This window comes from Citrus sinensis, chromosome 3 (assembly GCF_022201045.2).
Source record: "Citrus sinensis cultivar Valencia sweet orange chromosome 3, DVS_A1.0, whole genome shotgun sequence".
Classification (NCBI taxonomy): domain Eukaryota; kingdom Viridiplantae; phylum Streptophyta; class Magnoliopsida; order Sapindales; family Rutaceae; genus Citrus; species Citrus sinensis.
In genome coordinates this window covers 2,010,233-2,032,170 of record NC_068558.1, presented here as the reverse complement: position 1 = coordinate 2,032,170, position 21,938 = coordinate 2,010,233, and the positions used below count along the sequence as shown (strand labels likewise).

Here is a 21,938-nt window from a genome sequence, read left to right as displayed (position 1 = left end):
GGTAAAATTATCATTTCTTTTAAATTATTTAATGGTGTTAGTGCAAAAGTGGCTAATTGATACAAATTTAAAAAGAAAGGTGGTGTAGAGAACATGTTAAAATTTTCTAGTGGTTGGATGAACATAAGGCAAGACAAAGGTGGTACAATGATAATTTCCGTAATTTTAATTATGATTTATACTAATAGCTCTTAAGTGGGAGCACCAATTAAAAACAGAAGGGCAGCTTGCTAAATCCTTCCTTTTATTGCACAACCCTCAATCGACCAAGGTGGAACAATTCTTAAGTTGGAGGACTAGGCCCAATTATATTGTGGGCCAGTTTGGGATTACAGTTGCTAATTATTAAATAATTTGTTTATGTGGTGCGGATGCAAAAAGCAACTGATTGGAAAAGTAGTTTGGTGTTTGATAAACTGTGTTGTTGTGGTTGCTGTGAGTTTGAAAAGCAGTGTACATGCGTTTAGTAAATTTTATGACAAATGTATTGTTATATTATATAATGACCAAAATAAACATAAGTTTAAATTATCTTTTATTTTTTAGTATATTTAATGATGTTTAAACATGCATTTTTTCTTTTTTAAACATGTAAAATTACATAAAGTGAAAAAAGAACTCGATAAATTTGTTATATATAATGTGATAAAAATTCATACTAATACATACTTCAGATAAAAAATAATAATATGCATTACATTCATATTAAACTTGATGTAATAAACACCATAACTATAGAAAAAAATAGATAGAATATTAAAAAACATGGTTATGAATTTAATTTTAAAAGTTATAGTTAATTTTCATGTGAAATTGTTCAAAGTTAAAAACATTTACATAATTATATGCAAACCTATTTTTATCCTCTAATAGAAAATAAAAGTAAAATATAAAAAAATGAACTTATTAAATCAAAATTTTGATACTAGAGAGAATATACAGTAGTTGTGGCGGTAATTTGATTGTAGTGGTAGTATGATATTTAATGGCTTAATACTATGGCGTATGGGAAAATAAGACATAATAATAATTATTATTTTTAAATATTAAGGTTATAACAAAAATTTGAAAAAGATATGACAACTTATTTAATAAGTTGCTTGTAAAAAACAACCATGTACCTACTTTTAAAAGTTGCCATCAAAATAAAGAAAATTATGAAATAAGCAGTTTTTACAAAATTTAAAAAATATTATTTTTATCACATATTATAAAATAAATAGTTTATTTAGTTTCAACCTTAATCTCAAACGAGACCTGTGTATACTACGAAATTATGAGTAATGCATTTTACACACCTTTAATATCTTTTAACACCATATTTTGTAATAATAATAGACAACCTTTATTTTTGTAATCATAGACTCAAAGTCTATTGAATAAATATGAATTAAATTAAATTAAAATGTCTTAAAAATAATGAGCCGTTAATTAAATTTTAACATTAATAGATGATATACTTAATTTTGTTGATAAAAATCAAAGCAATTTTGAAACAACAAAGAAGTAATTGCCTAATGATCATAATTTTATTATGAAAAATATGTTTATAATCTAATTAATTTATTCTAAATGGTGGTAAATTTAGCTGTACTTTTTTTAATAATTTCATATAAAGAAGGAGCTATATAATGGTCATAAGTGTTTATTTAATCCCATAAGTTCTTATAAAAATTTTTGTTGTTGTTTAGTTATTTTTTTAATAAAGTTTTTGAAGATTAAATAAGATATTTTGTCCCTATTAGTAAAAACTCAAATTTTAGACTTTTGGAAGTAGAGGTCATCAACCATTTTTAAATGCCATGATATCTAAAAAATCATATACTTATTTAATGATTTTATTTTACTCTTTTCATAGCATAATTTTAAAAAATTTGTCTATTAAAGTAATTTTATAATTTTTAATAAAAGCTCACACTGGCAACGAAACAACTAAAATTTTTACATAAAAGCTTTATTTATGAAAGTTCTATTAACAGAAACTCTACTTGAAAAACTATATCAAATAGAGCATTTCTACTTATTTGATATGGTTTATCTAATTGTTATCAGTGCTTATTTAATTTTATAAGTTCTTTTTAAATTTTTTTATTATCTTTTTAGTAGAGCTTTTGAAGACCAAATAAGCTATTTAAGGGATGGTAAAATCTGGATTCGGATCTGAATGTAAGTGCATTTGGATCCGAATCCACATTGATATTTTTAAATCTAGATGTGGGTAATATGCATGTGGATTGCGGCAGATATTCTGTATTTTCAGATCCGCATAATGCTAATTTCAAATACAATTTAAAATTCAACAAATTTACATAATAAAATCAAATAAAATTCAATCATAATTCAACAATCAACAATTCACCCTAGAATAACATACAACAACACTATAATAAATAATATCGAAACATAAATTGAAATTTACCACCGCAAATCCATGAATACAAACACTACTAATCTACATAGATTCCATTTAAAACCACCACAAATAAAACACCACTATAAATCCACTTAGTTTTGATTTTTTATTTAACTAATATTTTTTTTAATAAATAAATTTAATTAAAAAATAACGTGGATATGGATATCCAGTCTTTCAGAAGCACTTACATTTGGATCCACACAGATCTTAATTTTTAACATCCAGATTTGTATTTTTTAATGTAATCTAGATCCAAATCTTTCGGATTTTTGTGGATCTAGGTCGGACCTAGGTTTTTTTGTCATCCCTAAATTATTTTTTCTTTACTAATAAAAAGGTCAAAATTTAATTTTTTTGGAAGTAGAGGTTAAAATGCTTTTTTAAAATGTTAAAATACCTAAAACATGTTTTATTTATTTGATAATTTTATTTCATTCTTTTTATAACATAATTTTAAAAAAAATTATCTATTAAAATAATTTTATAATTTTTAATGAAAACTCTCGTTCGACAACTAAATAATTTTTTTGTGAAAGCTTTACTTATAAAAGCGAGCTTTATTTAAAACATTTTACTAAACGGAGTCTTAAAAGAGTGTTGGAAGCTCCACTTCCAAGATATAGCTCTACAAGCTTGGGCTTCCACACACATTTTTTTGGCAAAATGATTGGAGTGTTTTAGGTGCTCGTGGTGTGTATTTAAAACATATACCACTCTTTGGTCAACTCAATTGAATGACTAAAACGGGGTAACATCATTTGGATTCTCATTTCTAATATATATATATATATATATATATATATATATATATATGAGGATATTATCTTTGTCTGTCTACACTTCTCATACTCCATTTATATTAATAAGTAACAAACTTTTGGCTAAGTGACCTGGATGAAATATTTAAAATATTCGTATGGTGTTCATTTTGAAGAAATGATTAGAGAGAAGAGGAGTGGAGACGAGGGGAGAGTGAATTTCAATTTTTATTGTTTGGTTTGGCAAGGAATTCAAAATGAAAAGGAATAGATTACTTTTTCCTTGAACAATTTTACCCTTTGTGTTAATATTTTAATATTTTTTATTAAGTAAAATAAAAATAAATTTAAAAAATCATAATAAGGAAAAAGACTAAATTACAACTCAATTATTTTATTTAGAATTTGAAATTTTTGTGGAAAGATATTAAATTATAAATTAATTTAATCTAAAAAATAGAAAACTAAAACAAGTAAAATTGAAAGAAAATTTATTATGAATTGATTTGATGTTTTTTAATTTTCTGCATTTATAGTTTGCAAATAAAAGTATAAAGAAATATATATATCATATAGAAGATAATCTTTGTTCATTTCTCAACATTAACATAACGAAATTCTACTTTTCTTCCTCAATTGCTTTTATCATTATTTTTTCATGAAAAATGATTAATTAATTAAATAAAAATCCGAAGTTTATATTTTATGATTATATCTCTCTTGCACTGGTAATGCCGAAAAAAATAGCCACATGCATTTTAATATGTTTCCAACAATTAAATGAGTTTTTAAGGGACAACTAGGTAAATTTACTCTCCTGCTGAGATAAAATTCGATTTCCTCACTCGTCATAGAGGAAACGGAATTCCATAATTTACAGCAATTGCGAATCCCATAGAATTTGTTTTCCTTTTCATTATTGCAAACCGAACGGTGGAAATCTGAGAGGACTTCGAATTGCTCTCCTCTCCCTCCGACTCTCCTCTCAACCGAACACAGCCGTATGGTATTGGATACTGACCATCAACAACATAAAAGTTTAAAGTTCAAACTAAGGGGCATTCAAGTCATTTCAGAAAAGAGGTGGATAATTTATCAAGAGAAACATAAAAAGAATGCTGAGATAGATATGATTGACAAATTATATCTTAATTTGAAAAGTCTTAGGAGTTAAGGTACGCCGATGTTATTATCGCAGGTAATAACTATTAACTAAATCGGGAAATACATCGAAAGATCCGTTGCCCCCCATTCCGGTCCGGTTCTCCCTCCTATTAAACCTGAAAGAAAGAAAGAGCTGTAACCATTTTCGTAAATATCTTCCTTTTTCGGGACTCAAAATCAAATATCTATGCTACTAAGTACTAACCCACCGGATATATTTATTCTATAAAATCCCCACGATCAACTTTCACATTGACGTTTCCTTTACCATAACAAACTCTCCCACGAAACAAACTTACACACTAAGAACAAGGTACGCCTAAAACCCTAGACTGCAAATATATATATATATATATATATATATATACTCTACATATTATAAATCATCTTGACAAATCAAGAAAACGTCGATAAATACATATGCTTAAGAAGTGTAATTGGTGGTGGTGTTAATGGGGAAGGGAAGAACTAGTGCTGTGTTAGGGCAAAAATTAAGTGTGGCATCAACATCAAAATCAGCATCATTGAGTGTACCATCTGGGCCGGTGTATTATCCTACTGAAGATGAATTTAAGGACCCATTAGAGTATATTTGTAAAATTAGGGCAGAGGCTGAGCGTTATGGGATTTGCAAGATTGTTCCACCTAAAAGTTGGAAACCACCATTTGCTTTGGATTTAGGTTCTTTTACATTCCCCACAAAAACACAGGCAATTCACCAGTTGCAAGCAAGGTCGGCCGCTTGTGATTCTAAGACTTTTGAGTTGGAATACAGTAGGTTTTTGAAGGAACATATTGGGACGAAGTTGAATAAGAAGGTGTTCTTTGAAGGCGAGGAGTTGGACTTGTGTAAATTGTTTAATGCAGCGAAGAGGTTTGGAGGGTATGATAAAGTTGTGAAGGAGAAGAAGTGGGGGGAGGTTTTTAGGTTTGTTAGGTCAAATGGGAAGATTTCTGACTGTGCTAGGCACGTTTTGTGTCAATTGTACTATAAACATTTGTATGATTACGAAAAATATTACAATAAGTTGAATAAAGAGGCGACAAAAGGTTGCAAGAGGGGGTTAGATGGGGATGTAAAGAGTGAAGACAAGGTTGAGCGTTCGAGCTCGAAAAGGAGGCGGAGGAATAACGGTGATCAGGAGAGAGTTAAGGTTTGTCATAAGGTTGATAAGGAGGATGAGCTTGATCAGATTTGTGAGCAATGCAAAAGTGGGTTGCATGGGGAAGTTATGCTTTTGTGCGATAGGTGTAACAAGGGGTGGCACGTTTATTGTTTGTCACCCCCATTGAAGCATGTTCCTCGAGGGAATTGGTATTGCCTAGAGTGCTTGAATTCTGATAAGGACAGTTTTGGTTTCGTGCCAGGTAAGCGGTATACAGTGGAATCTTTCAGACGAGTAGCTGATCGGGCCAAAAAGAAAAGGTTTAGGTCAGGATCTGCTTCGCGTGTTCAAATGGAGAAAAAGTTCTGGGAAATTGTGGAGGGAGCAGCTGGTAATGTTGAAGTTATGTATGGCAGTGACTTGGACACTTCCATTTATGGAAGTGGTTTTCCTCGTGTATGTGACCATAGACCAGAATCCGTGGATGCCAATGTATGGAATGAATATTGTAATAGCCCGTGGAATCTAAATAACCTGCCAAAGTTGAAAGGGTCAATACTCCGGATGGTTCATCATAACATTACTGGGGTGATGGTGCCTTGGCTTTATCTTGGCATGTTGTTCTCAGCTTTTTGCTGGCATTTTGAAGATCACTGTTTTTACTCAATGAATTATCATCACTGGTATGTAGCCATGCTGATTTACCCCCTTTTTTGGTAGTGTTGTCTTGGAGCAAACACATTATTGGTCGCGTTATTTTCCCTTCCAGTTTTTCATCTTAGGAACTCTTCATTTATTTTTTAAACGAATTAATGCATTGAAGTGGTTACTTTAGCATCTACCACCATTGAGTTGTAAAGAAAGTTGATACTTGGTAGAGTGTAGGTGAGTTGTCTTTTTAATAATTATTGGCATTGGGAGTTTTACTTGCCCTTACAAAGGCGCTTCAATTGCTTATTAATTATCATGATTTTTTATTTTATTTTTTAAAATTTCAGTTAAATATCCAAAACTTGGTCTGGTGCTAAGTAGGTAGAATGGAATTTCAATTTCTCATTTTCTTGTACTTCTGGTGGTTCAGTGTGGTGGATACTTCTTTTATGCTTTGCAAGGTACTGCTAGCTAAACTTTTAAATTGATTTAGTTAGAAAGTTGATTCACTGCTCTTATGTCATAGGGGAGATCCAAAATGTTGGTACAGTGTCCCTGGAAGTGAAGCTGGTGCTTTTGAGAAGGTACTTCTTCATATTGGAATTCATCTTTTCAGCTTTTTATTTAAAAGAAAAAAAAAGCCTGCAATTGCTTTTTCTTTTTTAAATTGTTATTCAGGTTCTTTATTCCTCCCTAATTTGAGAGAAGAGGGGTATGCTATGTGTTGGCTGAGCTTATATACCCAGCAAATTTTGATTGTTCTTTTCGATGATGATTTCATGTTGACTTTTGGCTACATCCTATCATGCACAAGAGAGCAAGTCATTGTGAAAGTTTGATTGTGCACTGTTGTATTCCACGGTGTTGATTGACAGTTTCTTCTTCCAAACAAAATGATCATGACTGACGTCAACCTTCTTTTTTCAGGTTATGCGGAGTAGCCTTCCTGATCTATTTGATGCACAACCTGATTTGCTCTTTCAACTTGTCACTATGTTGAATCCATCAGTGTTGGTAGAAAATGGTGTTCCAGTCTACAGTGTACTACAGGTTTGTATTTTTAATATCACCGTTTTGCTTCTTATATGGTACATTTTTGTCTATACTCGTTGTACAGTTTCTTTTCTAGTCAACTTATGAAATGACTAGGCCTTTAGAAAATGTGTTATTTTTTTGTGGTAGTCAATGCCATTTTTTTAATGTATTTAGTTGGATGCATTTTATGTGGCTCTTTTGTGTGTATTTTTTGGCAGGAGCCTGGAAACTTTGTCATCACATTCCCCAGATCTTACCACGCAGGATTTAATTTTGGTCTGCTGACTGCCATAATGTTCTCTATTAATGATGATTGGTTTAGAAGGATGCTTTTGTCTCCTTTAATGAGTTACTTGCACTTGATGAAATTTTTTGCTCTCTGGTCTTTTCAGGTTTAAACTGTGCAGAGGCTGTCAATTTTGCTCCTGCTGACTGGCTACCTCATGGTGGTTTTGGAGCTGATCTGTATCAGCAGTATCACAAAGCTGCCGTTTTATCTCATGAGGAGCTCCTTTGTGTTGTAGCCAAGGTTGTAAGTTTTCTGACCTGTCTTACGTGCTTTAGTTGAACTAAGATTGAAGAGGAGGACATTCATATTTTCATGGATGTAAAAACAGATGAAGTAGAAATGAGACTTAGGCCCTCAAGAATATATAGAGAACACATGGCATAATATGAAGTCACTGTCCAAACTGCAGTAATAGGTTATAACTCATAATTGAGTATACACTGCTTCCCAGAGTCTTTCTGTGAAAGGTTGACCTCAGGGCACCGAACTTTTAAACTAACAATGTGATGTGAAAACTTTGTACTGAACTGTTGAAGAGATGAAAATGCTGTTGCAAAGGGTCCCTTACATAGGTATATTTATGTTTGAACTAGGAATAAGTAGAGTTTAATCTAGGAGGGGCTAGTGGCGTATAATTGAGGAGAGTTAGCTTATCTTAAGTTCCACGAGATCTTTCCTGTAATGCTATGCTCTTGTTATTCATACTTCTGCAGTTGAGATGGAGAGTTCAAAATCTCTGAGGTTGTTTTTCCCTTTTTCCTTCCTATAAGTAATTTCTTTATGCGCGAACTGGAATGTGTATGTGTGTGGAACTTAGTCTATAAATTGGCCGTGCTTATAAGCTACTTCTGCTTATTATTAGGGCATCTGGTTTGCTTCTTGTCTACCTTTAGTCATCGTAGATAATTCTAGCTAGTTACTACAAAAAAGAAAAAAGAAAAAAAAGCATTTTGCACTTTCATTTGATTTCTGCTAGTTGAATTATGTTTTCGTCTGTCTTTTGCTGTTCTTTTCCTACCTAATTGATCATTATTTTGTTTTGAGCAGAGTGATCTTGATAGCAAAGTGTCACCTTATTTGAAGAGAGAATTGCTGAGAGTATATACCAAAGAAAGAATGTGGAGAGAGAGGCTTTGGAGAAAAGGCATCATCAAGTCAACTCCTATGGGCCCTCGGAAATGCCCAGAGTATGTGGGTACTGAAGAGGTAATTCCATATTTTCATTTTTATATTTGGTTCTTGGCTTGATACAATATGGTTATATTGATTGTGATAAATTCTTTTGATGGATTTTCTAGGATCCAACATGTATTATATGTCGGCAATATTTGTATCTCAGTGCTGTTGCTTGCCGTTGTAGGCCAGCTGCTTTTGTGTGTTTGGAGGTGAGCAGAGTTTTGTTGTTAAGATGCTACAGTAATTTTATGGTTATTTAAATTATCTGCATGTTCCATCTGTGGTATTCCTTTCAGTGTAGACTTTGAGAAACTTTATTAATGAGAAGGAAATACCCAGGTAGTCCACCTGGTTATACCATGGGTGGGGGTAGTGGGGTAGACTTTACAATTTGTATGTTTTCCTGAGTTAGCTTACAAGTAAAGACTTTAATTCTATTAGCTTCAGCCTTTTGGCCCTTTTTATACAACCATAAATTGAATTTAATTTTGTTCTTTATCGAGACTTTTTTTTTCCTTCTTTGAATCTTAATCTATTAAAAAAGTCTTTTCTTTCTTAACTAGTTCGGTGCACATTAGAATATGCACTCATTCAAAGGGGGTGCAACACTTCTCAGTTTGGGCATCCCCAGAAATTGTTGGATTTCTTGCAATATGAAATTGAATGCCATAACTCTTATTTGTACTTTTTATTGGTGCTGTTGGGATATCCTAACTTATTGGCTTATTGGTGGATTTCCTTATTTATTGATCAGGATCAGAGTTTTAGGAGAAAAGAACAGTGACACCCCTGTTGTTTTGGCGAAAAGGTCGTGGGCAATTCCTTGTTTTCAGAAATCGTCACATAGATTCCTTTTGGGGCACATAAACCCCCTTTATAGCCAAACCTTTGGGGTCGTATCATTTCTGAACACAAAAGGGGTTCTGTGACCATTTCTGAAAATAAGTGGCCTTCATGACCATTTTGTTAAACCATGAGGGCGTGGTCCTTCCTTTTTCTTATTTTTAGGTTATTGAAATCAAGTAGATTGGAAATCTTGTAGATGCAAAAGGCGCGTTGTTGTATGTTTATTCATTTTCTTATCTGAAGTTGGAATGCCATTGATAAGCTTCTCAAACTGATGAATCTTCTATGTTCAACATTTTTGTTCAAGTTTTTATTATTGCATTTTATATTCTTACTCTTTTCGTGAATAATCTGATAAATAAGATGATTCAAATCAATTTGGGCCTCACTAAAATTTTTCTGCTTTTTAAAATTTCAAATCTGCTGTTGCAATTTCTCCTTGGCAATTACTGATTCTATGTGGCTTTTATGCAGCACTGGGAGCACCTCTGCGAATGTAAAACCAGAAAACTTCATCTTCTTTATCGTCATACCTTGGCAGAATTGTATGATTTGTTTCTTACCGTTGATAGAAATAGTTCTGAGGAGACATCAGAAAGTAATAATTTAAGAAGACAGATCTCATCTTCCAACCGGCCAACTACTTTGACCAAAAAGGTTTTGTTATAACTTCTTTGTTCTTTTCTGTTTCAGAGTATGAGCAACTTTCTTACATAATGCTTTTGGTTGATAGGTTATCTTATTTTATGGGTTTTAAATTATTGTGACTGAAGAGTTCTTAGTGTGACAAATTGAGTACTTACTACCTGGCTATGCATTTGTCCTTGATCATGCTGGGGGTTTCCTTTCAAATATTTCATTGCATCTCACTATTAAGACCGCTTTCAAACAGTGGAAATCTGTGCTTCATTCTTGATATTTTGTCATTCAAGTTGGATGAGAACATAGAGATTTGGTGAATTGTCTATTTTCCCTGGTTGGATTATTGGAGTTATGAGACCAGTTGGTCTTTAAGAGGCAGATGCAACAAGAGAGTCTTCTTTGTGCATCCTTTTGTTATTTAAGTGTTAATTAATTCTCCTTTCTTAGCAGATATGGGCTGTCTTTTGGGAACTTTGAAGAATTTTTTTTTTTTTCTATTTTGAGACTTGAAGAATTATTTGCAACTAATTGAATTCATATTTTCTAATTCCCCTGGTATGTATAGAGTAAATTTATTGTGGTGACTACATATAGCAATTATATTATTATTTGTATGATGCTTGCATTTGTGGAGATTATCCATGTTTGTATAAATCATGATATCAGCTTACAAAAGTTTTATTTCTAATAGATGTGATATCTTGATATTAATTGTGTGGTGAAGCTGTGTCTTTGATCAGCAAATATTTCTGCCAAATGTTAAGATTGAACTATCTGAGCCATTCCTTTGGAATTCTGAAAAGTATCCTTAGTAATGCTATACTTACTCAGGATACTTAGTTATATCCCAATTGCTGTGGCATCTTATATGCATCAATTAATTGGGTTTGTAAAAATAAAATCAACCAATGCCATACACATGGCAATAAATAATTGATGACATATTAGTTGGGATACAAATTGAGCATCCCAACTGAGTAAGCATAGCATTATTGAATATTATATTAAGAATGTCAAATGGATGCAGGTCAAAGGTGTTCGTGTTACCATGTCTCAGCTTGTTGAACAATGGCTTTCTTGTTCACTTAAGGTTCTTCAGGGCCTGTTTTCTAGTGATGCTTATGGCACTCTTTTGAGGGAAGCTGAACAATTTCTTTGGGCTGGTTTTGAGATGGATGCGGTGAGATTTGGGCCCTCAATTGTTTCACGAACAGTTGAATAAATAAATTTATTACATCTTGTAACAATAATTTACTCACCAAGAAAAAAAATGTGTTTTGTATATAGGTCCGGGACATGGTGAACAAATTGATTGAAGCTCGGAGATGGGCAGAAGGGATAAGAGATTGCCTTCATAAAGCAGAGAACTGGTCATCTCTTCCTGGCTCTGATTCAGAGAAAGTGCACCTGGATTGTGTTAATGAGTTGCTTGGTTTTGATCCTTTGCCGTGTAATGAGCCTGGACATCTTATCCTGAAGGTTGTAATACTTTACAGAAAGCTGTACTTTATAAGTGTTGCCTCACAGATGTATGATCAGGAATTTGCAAGGAAACGTTATCATTTCTTCTATCATCAAGACATTTACTTATAGCTATGAACCTTGTTTCAAAATTGTTTATGCAGCTTATTTATGGCTATGAATTTCAAAATTCTTTATGTAGCTTTTTCTTGCATCTTCTCCACTTAATCTGCCAATTGAAATTTCCACTTGATCTGCCTATTGAAATCTCTACTATTTTTATTTTTATTCCTAATCAGAATTATGCAGAAGAGGCTAGGTCACTGATTCAGGAAATTAATGCTGCCCTCTCAGCTTGTTCAAAGGTATGCGTCTGCTCTCTTATGACTGATTCCAATTAGTAGTATTGTATTAAAGTTGATAGAAAGTGTGCTCTGGCTGAATTGATTGGTTTTTATTAACTATTGTTTATTTTTCGTCATTGTCTCTCCAGATTTCTGAGTTGGAGCTATTGTATTCCAGAGCTTCTGGCTTACCAATTTATATAGTAGAAAGTGAGAAGCTATCTCAGAGAATTTCTTCTGCAAAGGTATATTGAATTGTCAAATTTAGTTATTATTCGTGTTTGTGCATTAATTCAAGTTCTTTCTTTTTGTTCTTGATAATCCTTTGTTTTGTCTTTTGTGTGTGTTTCTTTCTTGGGGGCTGTGGTTATTTAACATTCATTTAATGCATGCTTTAAATTTGATTGTGGTCGGTGGTGTGACTATAGTGAATAATGCTGCTGTCATTTTACTGTTGATGTTCTTTAGGTCTGGAGAGACAGTGTGAGAAAATGCATCTCGAACAAATGTCCTGCAGCAATCGAGATTGATGTTCTTTACAAGTTAGAGTCAGAGGTAACCTCAATTTCTTAGTCTGTGCTTCTGTATGGTTTGACATTTTCTAAAGTATTGGCTCTAATATTTCATGTTATGTTGAACAGGCATTGGATCTGAAAATCGAAGTTCCACAGACAGATATGCTTTTGAAAATGATAGGGCAAGCCGAATCATGTAGGGCTCGATGCAGTGAAGCATTGAGGGGTTCTATGAGTCTAAAGGTTAGCCTAGTTGATCTCTTTTGTTTCTGTCTCTTTCTCTTCTATGCATTCATCGAGTTTTTCTTTGGTTAAGTTGTAAGTTTTCAAAATCTTGACTTTTCAGACTGTTGAACTGCTTCTTCAAGAACTGGGCGATTTTACTGTTAATATGCCTGAATTGGAGCTTCTAAAGCAATACCACAGTGATGCCATTTTTTGGATCGCCCGCTTAAATGATATTTTGGTGAACATTAATGGAAGGAAGGATCAGCACAATGTAATTGATGAATTAAATTGCATTTTGAAAGAAGGAGCATCTTTGAGAATTCAAGGTTTCTTACTTTTGATATGCAATTTCCTTGTTACAGTCCCATCTTTGCCCATTTTTTGTTTCCATTTTATGTCTCCTTAATGCTGGTTCTATTTTATTTCTTCGAGGTCAGTTGATGACTTGCCTCTTGTTGAGGTTGAGCTGAAGAAGGCTCATTGCAGAGAGAAAGCTCTGAAGGTAATTCCTTGTTCTGTTTCCTCTCACACTTCTGTTTGTTGGTGTTTATGTTATAACAATGGATCTTCTTGTGCTCCTTTCTCTCTGGTCTTTGTTCGTTTTGAAAGCCTCAGATGACCCAAAAAGTGACTGGTTTTCATTCATTGAGTCTGATGCAATGCTAATTTGTTTAGGCTTCAAGCTTTTAGTGGATGCTTATTATTTGATTTAATAAAATGTTTGGAACTTCCTTACAGGCATGTGATACTAAAATGCCTCTGGACTTCATTCGGCAGGTGACGGCGGAGGCTGTCATGTATGCTCTCTTGCCTGAATACAATCTCAAAAATTGAGTGTGTGGAAGGTTTTTCACTTTTTTGTACATGATATCTTATGTAAGTTTTACGAGGCATATCTGTTTACCAGACTACAGATTGAGAGAGAAAAATTATTCATTGATTTGTCTGGAGTACTGGCCGCTGCTATGCGTTGGGAGGAAAGAGCAGCAGATATTCTTATACGCAAGGCTCAGATGTGCGAATTTGAGGATATTATCAGGTTTGGGCATTTCTTATCTTATTTTCTTATTTTTTTGTTTTGTAATGCTTCTTTATTTCTTTTTACGGTTTGAGTTCCTTAGCTAACTTCCATTTGTCTTATTATGATTGAATTCAAATCTTTTAGAGCTTCACAAGACATATTTGTGGTTCTACCTTCGCTAGATGAAGTCCAAAATGAAGTATCAACAGCTAAATCATGGTTAAAGAATTCTGAGCTATTTTTAGCTTCTGCGTTTGCTGTAGCACCTGCCTCCTGTTCTTTGCTGAGGCTTGAGAGTTTGAAGGTTCTTTTTATGTTAATAGACTCTTCTTTTTTCATGTCGTCTCCTGCATGGTGTTCAAAAACTGGGTGGAGCACAAAGTATGACAAGTCGATCTAAATGTTGCAGGACTTGGTTTCTCAGTCAAAGTTTCTTAAGATTTCGTTGAAAGAACAAACAGAGCTTGAAAAAGTTATAAATAATTGTGAGAGATGGCAAAATCATGCCTCTTCTCTTCTACAAGATGCTAGATGCTTACTTGATAAAGATGACATTGGTGATGGTCTGAGCAACAGTCTTGTTTCAAAAATTGAACAGCTAATTACATCAATGGAATCCGCTGCGAATTGTGGTTTGTCTCTTGGTTTTGACTTCCATGAGATTTCAGAACTTCAAAATGCATGTTCTACCCTGCATTGGTGCAAGAAGGCTCTTTCTTTCCTCTCTGTTTCTCCTTCTTTGGAGGTGATCATTTGTTTTTCAATTATTTGCATGACCTTATTTTATCCTGATTTTTGTGTTAGACGATCTTGTGGTTTTTTCCTTCTATTAAAAGTCTAATCTGTAGAAGAGCCATGCTTCTTTATGGGAATTTGTATAAAATTGCCCTAAATTTGTGCATATAATTTATATCCGTTCTTCTTGTTTCTTCCTTTCTTTTTAGGTGGCTTTTCCTTTCTCATCTGATACTTGAAACTTACCAGAACAGCTTTACAAATTGATTGTTCTAAACAATACCTATTCTTACACATTGGCATATTATGAAGTTTACTCTGTCTTACCTGTAGGATGTGGAGAGCTTGATGGCTGTTGCAGAAGGCCTTTCTACCAGATGTTTTTCAAGTATGTTGTGGAACTCTTTGATTCATGGGGTTAAATGGCTTAAAAGAGCATTGGAAGTCATTTTTGCTCCGTGTAAGTTTAAAAGATGTAAGCTGAGTGATGTTGAAGAAGTTCTTGCTGGATGTAAGGTATTAGAATTATACATGTTAGTTCTCTGTAGTGCCTTTGGGTCCTCAAGAATATGCAGCTTCAACTTTGATTCTGAAGATATTGTATTTGGTCTTGTCAAGGAATCAGTGCTATGCCGAACTTACACTTGGTTTTTCTGCTTGCAGGGAATTAACTTCTCCTTTCCAGTTGTGATTGGTGAACTTACGAGTGCTATTCAGAAACACAAGTGAGTTTTATGATTATTCTATATGTTTTTTCTTTTCATTATTTCTTTTTCTAACCTAAAATTTGACATGTAGATGCATTGTGGTTATTGGGTCTCTTTGAATGATGCTCTAACAAATGTATTCAATACATGTCGTTTATACTACATGTAATGCATGGTGATGTTATATGTCAGACTTGGGAATCTTTCTTAGACAGGTCCATTGGGATTTTGATCTAATGTTGAGCACTGTAAATAAATGATTATTATGAGGACAAACTCACTAACATGAAGCATATGGAGACATATACCTTCCCATTATGGTTTGTCTCTATTGATTATTAGCAACTTTTTGCATAGTTTATTGCTCTGTTGGTTTTAACTGTAATACAGGTTGTGGCAAGAACAAGTTCATCAATTCTTTAATCTCAAGTGTGCGCAACAATCTTGGTCTCTGATGTTACAGCTCAAGGTATGCTGTCTGTGTGCTTGATAAACTGTGATTACACATGAATGCGTTATGCTTATTTATTCCTTTTCTTACCCCTTTTGCATAAATCCTCTTTGAGAATCTCAAGCACTATGTTTATTAGTGTTGCTTGCTTGAAAATTTTATCATAAACAGGAACTAGGAGAAGCTGCTGCTTTTGATTGTCCAGAGCTAGAGAAGGTTCTATCCAAAGTTGATAAGGTTGAAAACTGGAAGCAACGCTGCAAGGAAATTGTAGGGACTTCTGTAGGAGATAAGAATTCTTTGCTTGGTCTTTTGCAGAAGGTCTTTATCAGATGATTGTTTTTATTTCCTACAGCTTAGATGATGGTCGTTTAGATATTTATCATGTAAACTGAGAATCCTTTTTAATATTGTGCAGATCAAACAGTCTGTACATAGATCACTGTACATATATAACAAGCCACATGGTTCAGTATCGATGACTCTGTGTATGTGCTGTGAGAGTGATTCCAAGGAGCTTGAATTCTTAATTTGCTCTGCATGCAAAGACTGGTAAGGTATTTGTTGCTATGTTCAATTTCATATTTGATTTTTGTCTCTGTGGTAGGCTAATAGTCAGGGGTTCTACTATTTAGGCTCCTTTTCATGTAAGAATATTGTGGAAACTTTGAGCAGCAACCCAATATCTAAAATGTAAATTCCTCTGACCTTAAGAGATATCTGTTAGTGATCTTTGAAGTAGTTGTAATTGGTTTGTGATTCACTCATCAGTTTCTCTATGACATGCATATCTAGTTATCATGATTTCTGGTTGTGTTGCTGCATGTTCTTCTAAATTCATCTGATCTGGCAAATGCATGATTTTGATTTCTTCCATATGAAACAGCTATCATTTGCAGTGCTTAAGACCAACAGAAGTTGATAGAAATCATGCAGAAGCCTACATATGTCCTTATTGCCAATATTTTGAGAGTGAATCAGTATCTCAGTTCGGAGGCAGCCCTCTGGTGTGACAATTTCCATCTGTTACGCCAATTATCTTTTGGAGTAATTCATAGCAGAATCTGATTTTATTTCTTCTCGTGAACAGAGATTTGGAGGGAAGCGCTCTGATTTGAGAATGTTGATTGAGCTTCTCTCAGATTCTGAATTTTTTTGCAGAGGGTAAGCTGCTATGTGTATGCTTATCATGTTAAAAGCATCCTGTATCAAATCAATAGTTGATCTTTAAGAATTTTTTTCATCTTTCACTTGCCGCATCCTGTTACTTCTTCTATGAAAAGTTTGTGGAGTATTTTTTAAAAGGAAAATACATGAAAGTTTTAAGAAACTTGGGGATTAGGGAACCATATAATTCTTTTTTTTTTTTTGTAGCATCTTTTTAAACCTTTAATTACAATTAGCATTTATGAAATATGATGCATGCTAGTCTTCTTAGTTTTCTTGTCCCTCTATAAGTCAATTCAAACCTTAATTATGTTTTGCATTCTGCAAACTAGTTGGGAGTGTTGATAACATGTTTGTTCAGCTCCAGATTGGGAATAATATGAGAATGACAACAGTTTGCTTAACTTGAAAGTAAAAATGATATGAGTTTTGCTTTGAGCGTCCCCCCCCCCCCTCCCCCTGTTCCTATGATATCTGAAGATTGAAAATGCTTATCTTATTATTATTTTTTTTTTTTGTTTTTGGTGATCCTTTCTTGAAAGTTCAAAACATACATTTATTTGGACAAGTGCTGTTGCTTTTTACAGGATTGAAGCAAAAGATGTACTGCAAGAAGTTGTGGATGTAGCTCTTGAATGCAAGACCTGCTTGACTGATATAGTGAAGTTTGAATCCTGTTATTTGGATAAAGATCTCCACGTCATCTCCAATAAATTAACTATCACTTTGAAGGCACTTATTTCAATCTTTCTATCTCTGCCCTGTATTCCGCAGAGGGTTTTTCTTTTTCTTTTGGTTTTTTGTGTTTAGTCATAGATTCAGCATATTTCTCTCTCTATCCCAATTTGTGATGGTCATCTTCCAGTCATTAGAGACGGCACTAGCCACCATAAAAATGAAAATAGCATAATTACTGACTGGCTTGATTATCCTGATTAGAGGTGGTTCTGCTGCACAGGCCAGGGAAGCAGCTGGAGTTTTCGATCGTCAAAGTAATAGCGCACTTGACTTTGCATTAGCGAGAAACTTGTGGAGAGTTAGAGTTAGTAAGTTATTAGAGGGTTTAACAAAGCCTACAATTGGACAGATACAAAATTATTTGAAAGAGGTATGTTGCCCCTGGCTTCTCAGAACATTGTACATATCATGATGAAATTTTGTTGACCTAGAATAATCTTCTTGTGGTTTGTTACTGGTGTTTTAATTGTGAAATTGGGATGACAGTGTGAAAACATCAGCTGATAGTGTAGTGATGTGTGTGTGTGTGTGTGTACCCAAAGCAATAGTAAATAAATATACTCAGGGTAATTTAGTACTTTATATTTTGAAAAGCACTAGGAAAATGGTATTATAATCACAAATATCTAATCTCTTAGATTTTAATGGGAGCAAATATGGTTGTGCCATGAACACTAGCATGAATGAATATGAAATTGTGCATGGAACTGTGTTGGTGATCCTTGAGGTTTTAGGTCGGTGAGAAGTCAAACCCTCACCATCCTTCATGTTTTTGCTGGTGGTGAGGTGTTTGTATTTGGAATTTGTGTTTCAATTTCTGCCTGAATTTGTGATTTTTGCATATTTCTCTAGCCAATGTTGAATTATTGTTGTCAAATAGCATCTGGTACCTTGGAGATGGATGACATGTTTTATGGTCTATATTCGTTATGGTTTTCCTTTTACTAATTTGATTATTAGCCTCTCTGTCTGCACTGGACCTCTAGTCCAGCTTACTTTTTGATAGTAATAGACGTATATCATTTTTTATCAAAAAAGATTATTAGCCATTTTAAGTATGGTGACAACCCAATGATATTTTCCCGCTAAAAAAATTGTAGTGTGTTTTTCTGTTTGTGCATTTAATCTGATTGGATGTAGATATCATTGTAAGAAATTGTGTATTTATTACCCACCATTATTATTTTCTCTATTTCAAATTTTCTGTTTTGCAGGGAATTTTTTGCTTTTTATTTATAACTTCTCCTAAGATGGATAATCTGTGCAGACTTTTCTTGCTCTGTTTGGCAACATGCACATTACAATATAAATGTTAGCAATGGAACTTTTTATATGAATGTTCTATAGGTGCTAATTGCAGTTACAAATACTTTGTAGGGACTGTTAATGAACATATCACCCAAAGATCACTACAGGCAAAAGCTGATGGAACTGAATCGCATTGGCTCGCAGTGGGCAGATGTTGCCAAAAAGGTGCTTAAATTTTATTATTTATTTATTTTTTTTTTTTGGGGGTTGTGTTTGCAGTTAAGTGAAATCTCCCTCAACTGTACCACTTAAATGTTCTTTCTTGTTGATTTGGTATTATTTATATGATTATTATTACAATTTTTGTTTTCTTTTACAGGTAGTACTGGATTCTGGGGCTCTAAGCTTAGATAAAGTCTTTGAACTTATTGCAGAGGGAGAAAATTTGCCTGTTTACTTGGAGAAGGAACTTAAGGTAACTTATTTGGTTGCTGTAAAGCCGAATGCTTCACATTTTCATCAATTATTTATTTTTCTTGATTGATGCAGTCACTAAGAGCTCGAAGTATGCTATACTGCATCTGTCGGAAGCCCTATGATGAGAAAGCAATGATCGCTTGTTATCAGTGTGATGAGTGGTATCATATTGATTGTGTAAAATTACTTTCTGCCCCAGAGATTTACATCTGTGCAGCATGTAAGCCTCAAGCAGAAGAGTCTTCTACTCCACAAAATGTGGATGGTGGGAGGTAAGAATGATGCTCATCCATGGATATTGTCACTGTGTGAGCATGTTCTGTTCTTCGTGTTTCCTCAATGTTTTTCAGGTGGTGCTTGTTTTTGTCCCCCCCACGCCCCTGCCCACGGGATGTAATTTAGTGAAAAAATACAGTTAAATGACTGTTTTTTCTTGTATGACTTTGACAGAACAAACGCTGAATTTCTAGAGCCCAAAACACCTTCTCCTAAACACACAAACTCGAGAAAGAAACTGAGGAAGGCTGAGCCAGGCCTAGCGCAGAAGATGCTAGCAATCGCAAATAACAGCAGTGTATTTGACTGTTCTAGTGGAATTGATAACTTATGGTGGCATAATAGGAAGCCTTTCAGAAGAGCAGCTAAAAAACGCACAGTGCTGGATAGTCTCTGTCCATTTATTTACACACAACAGTGAAGAAGATCAGAGTTTAGATAGTGATCATTCATTCAATTTATTCTTTTGGCGTAAGCTCTCAGTGTTCTTAGTCCAATTCTCCATTTTTTTTTTTCTTCTTCCATTTTCCCTTTGCCTCTACCGTGAGGTGGGTGCCAGGGTTCATTTAAGAGTCTTTATTTTGACCTGTTTTTTCTGCTCTCTTCCTGGCCCCAGAGAAGCAAATTTTTTTCCTTTCTGACGGGTTTCAACTGGAGGAGAGAAATGTCATACGGAGAATTTTGTGCGGAATAGGTTCTAACAAATAAGAAAAGGATAGGATTGGCCAATACTCTAAAAAGGTCATGACCTGGGAGCAGGATTGGCCAACTGATTGTACTGCATAGGCCAAAGAGAGCAAGTAGCCGATTGATTAGGTACGGATAATGCAATTGATTAGGTGCAGATAATGTAACTTAGAAACTATCAAAATGCTTGTAAATGTTGGGTACGGAGATTTTAAGTCAATTAAGAGATGAGGTTCCAACATTCCTATGAAATTTTATTTTTTATCTTTTTAGTTCTTTCTTTAATGAAAATTATCAAAAAGGAAAAGATTTATAATAGAGTTTCAGTTAATTTGGTTATCATTTAGAATAAATTAATTGAATTATGAACGTACTTTTTCCCCAAAAAAATACTTATTGGTAAGTGACTTATTTCTTTATTGATTCAAAACTATTTTATTTTATATAAAAAAAAATCAATTATATCATATATTAAGATTTAAAGATGGTAGGGGTTAATCATTTGTAAAGAAGTCATAATAGTTTTTCTTTTTATGTGATTTGCGGTTAGAAAATTTGGGTGTTTTAAAGGAATTAAAGGGCGTGAAAAGTAAATGGTTTTAATTTGTAAAATACTCCAGCTACTTACGACACCTTGAATCGCTATGCCATCGTGGGGTCAGTTGCAGGCTTGCAGCCCCGTCGGATTCCACTGTTTGGCTCTTTTCTTGTATAGAAAACAAAACTGTGGCCTGCCTGCCCATGGATGAAAGAAGTAGCAATCCTGATAAGGTCGTCAAAAAAGGGTACTACTAAAGTACTAATATCACTGTAGCATATTGTTGGGTTTTCATTAGTCAAAAAAGGGTATTTCTAATATCACTGTAGCCTATTGTTGGGTTTTCATTAGGGCCACGGTTACCTTGGCATAAATTATATGTATGTACGTAAAATAATAAATAATAAAAAGTACGTTATAACTTTAATCATTTAGTTATGAAGAAAATTTTATTTGTAGCAGCTTTAACATAGTCAAACCCTTTCATTAGTGATACATAAAAATTTAGGTCTTGCATCTATAAAAATCTAAAAGATTTGAATCCAAAAAAATTAGGATTTACATATTTAAAACGCGAATTCAAATGTTAACAATAAAGATCAGTGCAGATAAAAAAGTGCATCTGAAAAATCAGACATTCGAATCCATATTATTTTTTAATTTGAATATTTATTGAACTAAAATTCAATTAAAAATATATAAGTTAAATGACTTAAATTTAAAAAATAAATCCAAAGAATCTAACCTACTTGTAAATCCAAAACCCTCAATTCCCTAACCCCCAATTTGTATCCATGTCAAACACTATCTATCTCACTAAGCGCACACCATTGCCTCATTGCTCAATCGTCATCAACTGGTTGCTGCAAAAAAAAAAAATAAATAAAAATAAAAGTAAAAAGCATTGTTAAACTTCATATATCATTTACCTTTTAATTTTGAACTTCAATAGAATATTATTTGGCATACTTTTTCATATAAAATTGATCGTATTGTAGATTATTTTACATTCTGTGCAATATAGTGATAATAATGTGGAAGTTAGACTGGAAGATGTCCGCAAACCTAAAGATGACAATGTTGTTCAAGTTGAATTGGATTCAATACTTGTAGAATGTACCGATGGCCATGGTAATGACAATGTTGATGAAGGGTCGGGCACAAATATAGTGGCAGTAGCCTAACTTCATATATATGCAATAATATCAAGAGGTACATAGACACGGATGAGAAGTATCAGCATATTATTCTAGTGGGACTAC

General features: G+C 33.6%; 1 protein-coding gene across 3 annotated transcripts; it reads left to right on the top strand.

Annotated features, from left to right (window-relative positions):
* The first annotated feature begins 4,362 nt into the window (after positions 1 to 4,362).
* LOC102617380 (lysine-specific demethylase JMJ17) lies at positions 4,363 to 20,390 on the top strand. Of its 3 annotated transcripts, XR_370466.4 has the most exons (34): positions 4,363 to 6,127; positions 6,622 to 6,679; positions 7,023 to 7,145; positions 7,349 to 7,406; positions 7,523 to 7,662; positions 8,467 to 8,625; positions 8,718 to 8,804; positions 9,916 to 10,098; positions 11,111 to 11,263; positions 11,371 to 11,562; positions 11,844 to 11,909; positions 12,038 to 12,133; positions 12,357 to 12,443; positions 12,530 to 12,646; positions 12,750 to 12,957; positions 13,069 to 13,133; positions 13,370 to 13,428; positions 13,539 to 13,670; positions 13,797 to 13,956; positions 14,062 to 14,397; positions 14,721 to 14,903; positions 15,051 to 15,112; positions 15,485 to 15,563; positions 15,717 to 15,866; positions 15,964 to 16,097; positions 16,432 to 16,552; positions 16,636 to 16,709; positions 17,300 to 17,444; positions 17,671 to 17,820; positions 18,828 to 18,923; positions 19,078 to 19,173; positions 19,248 to 19,447; positions 19,626 to 19,922; positions 20,068 to 20,390. XR_370466.4 is itself a non-coding variant. In XM_006476538.4 (33 exons), the coding sequence occupies exons 1-33, from the start codon at positions 4,791 to 4,793 to the stop codon at positions 19,870 to 19,872; spliced, it is 5,553 nt and encodes a 1,850-aa protein (XP_006476601.2). In that variant the 5' UTR covers positions 4,364 to 4,790; the 3' UTR covers positions 19,873 to 20,390. The 3 variants fall into 3 exon arrangements, 2 of the variants coding, with proteins under 2 accessions (XP_006476601.2, XP_006476602.2); XM_006476538.4 differs by having other exon boundaries at positions 4,364 to 6,127; positions 19,626 to 20,390; XM_006476539.4 differs by having other exon boundaries at positions 4,365 to 6,127; positions 7,523 to 7,659; positions 19,626 to 20,390.
* Positions 20,391 to 21,938: the final 1,548 nt, after the last annotated feature.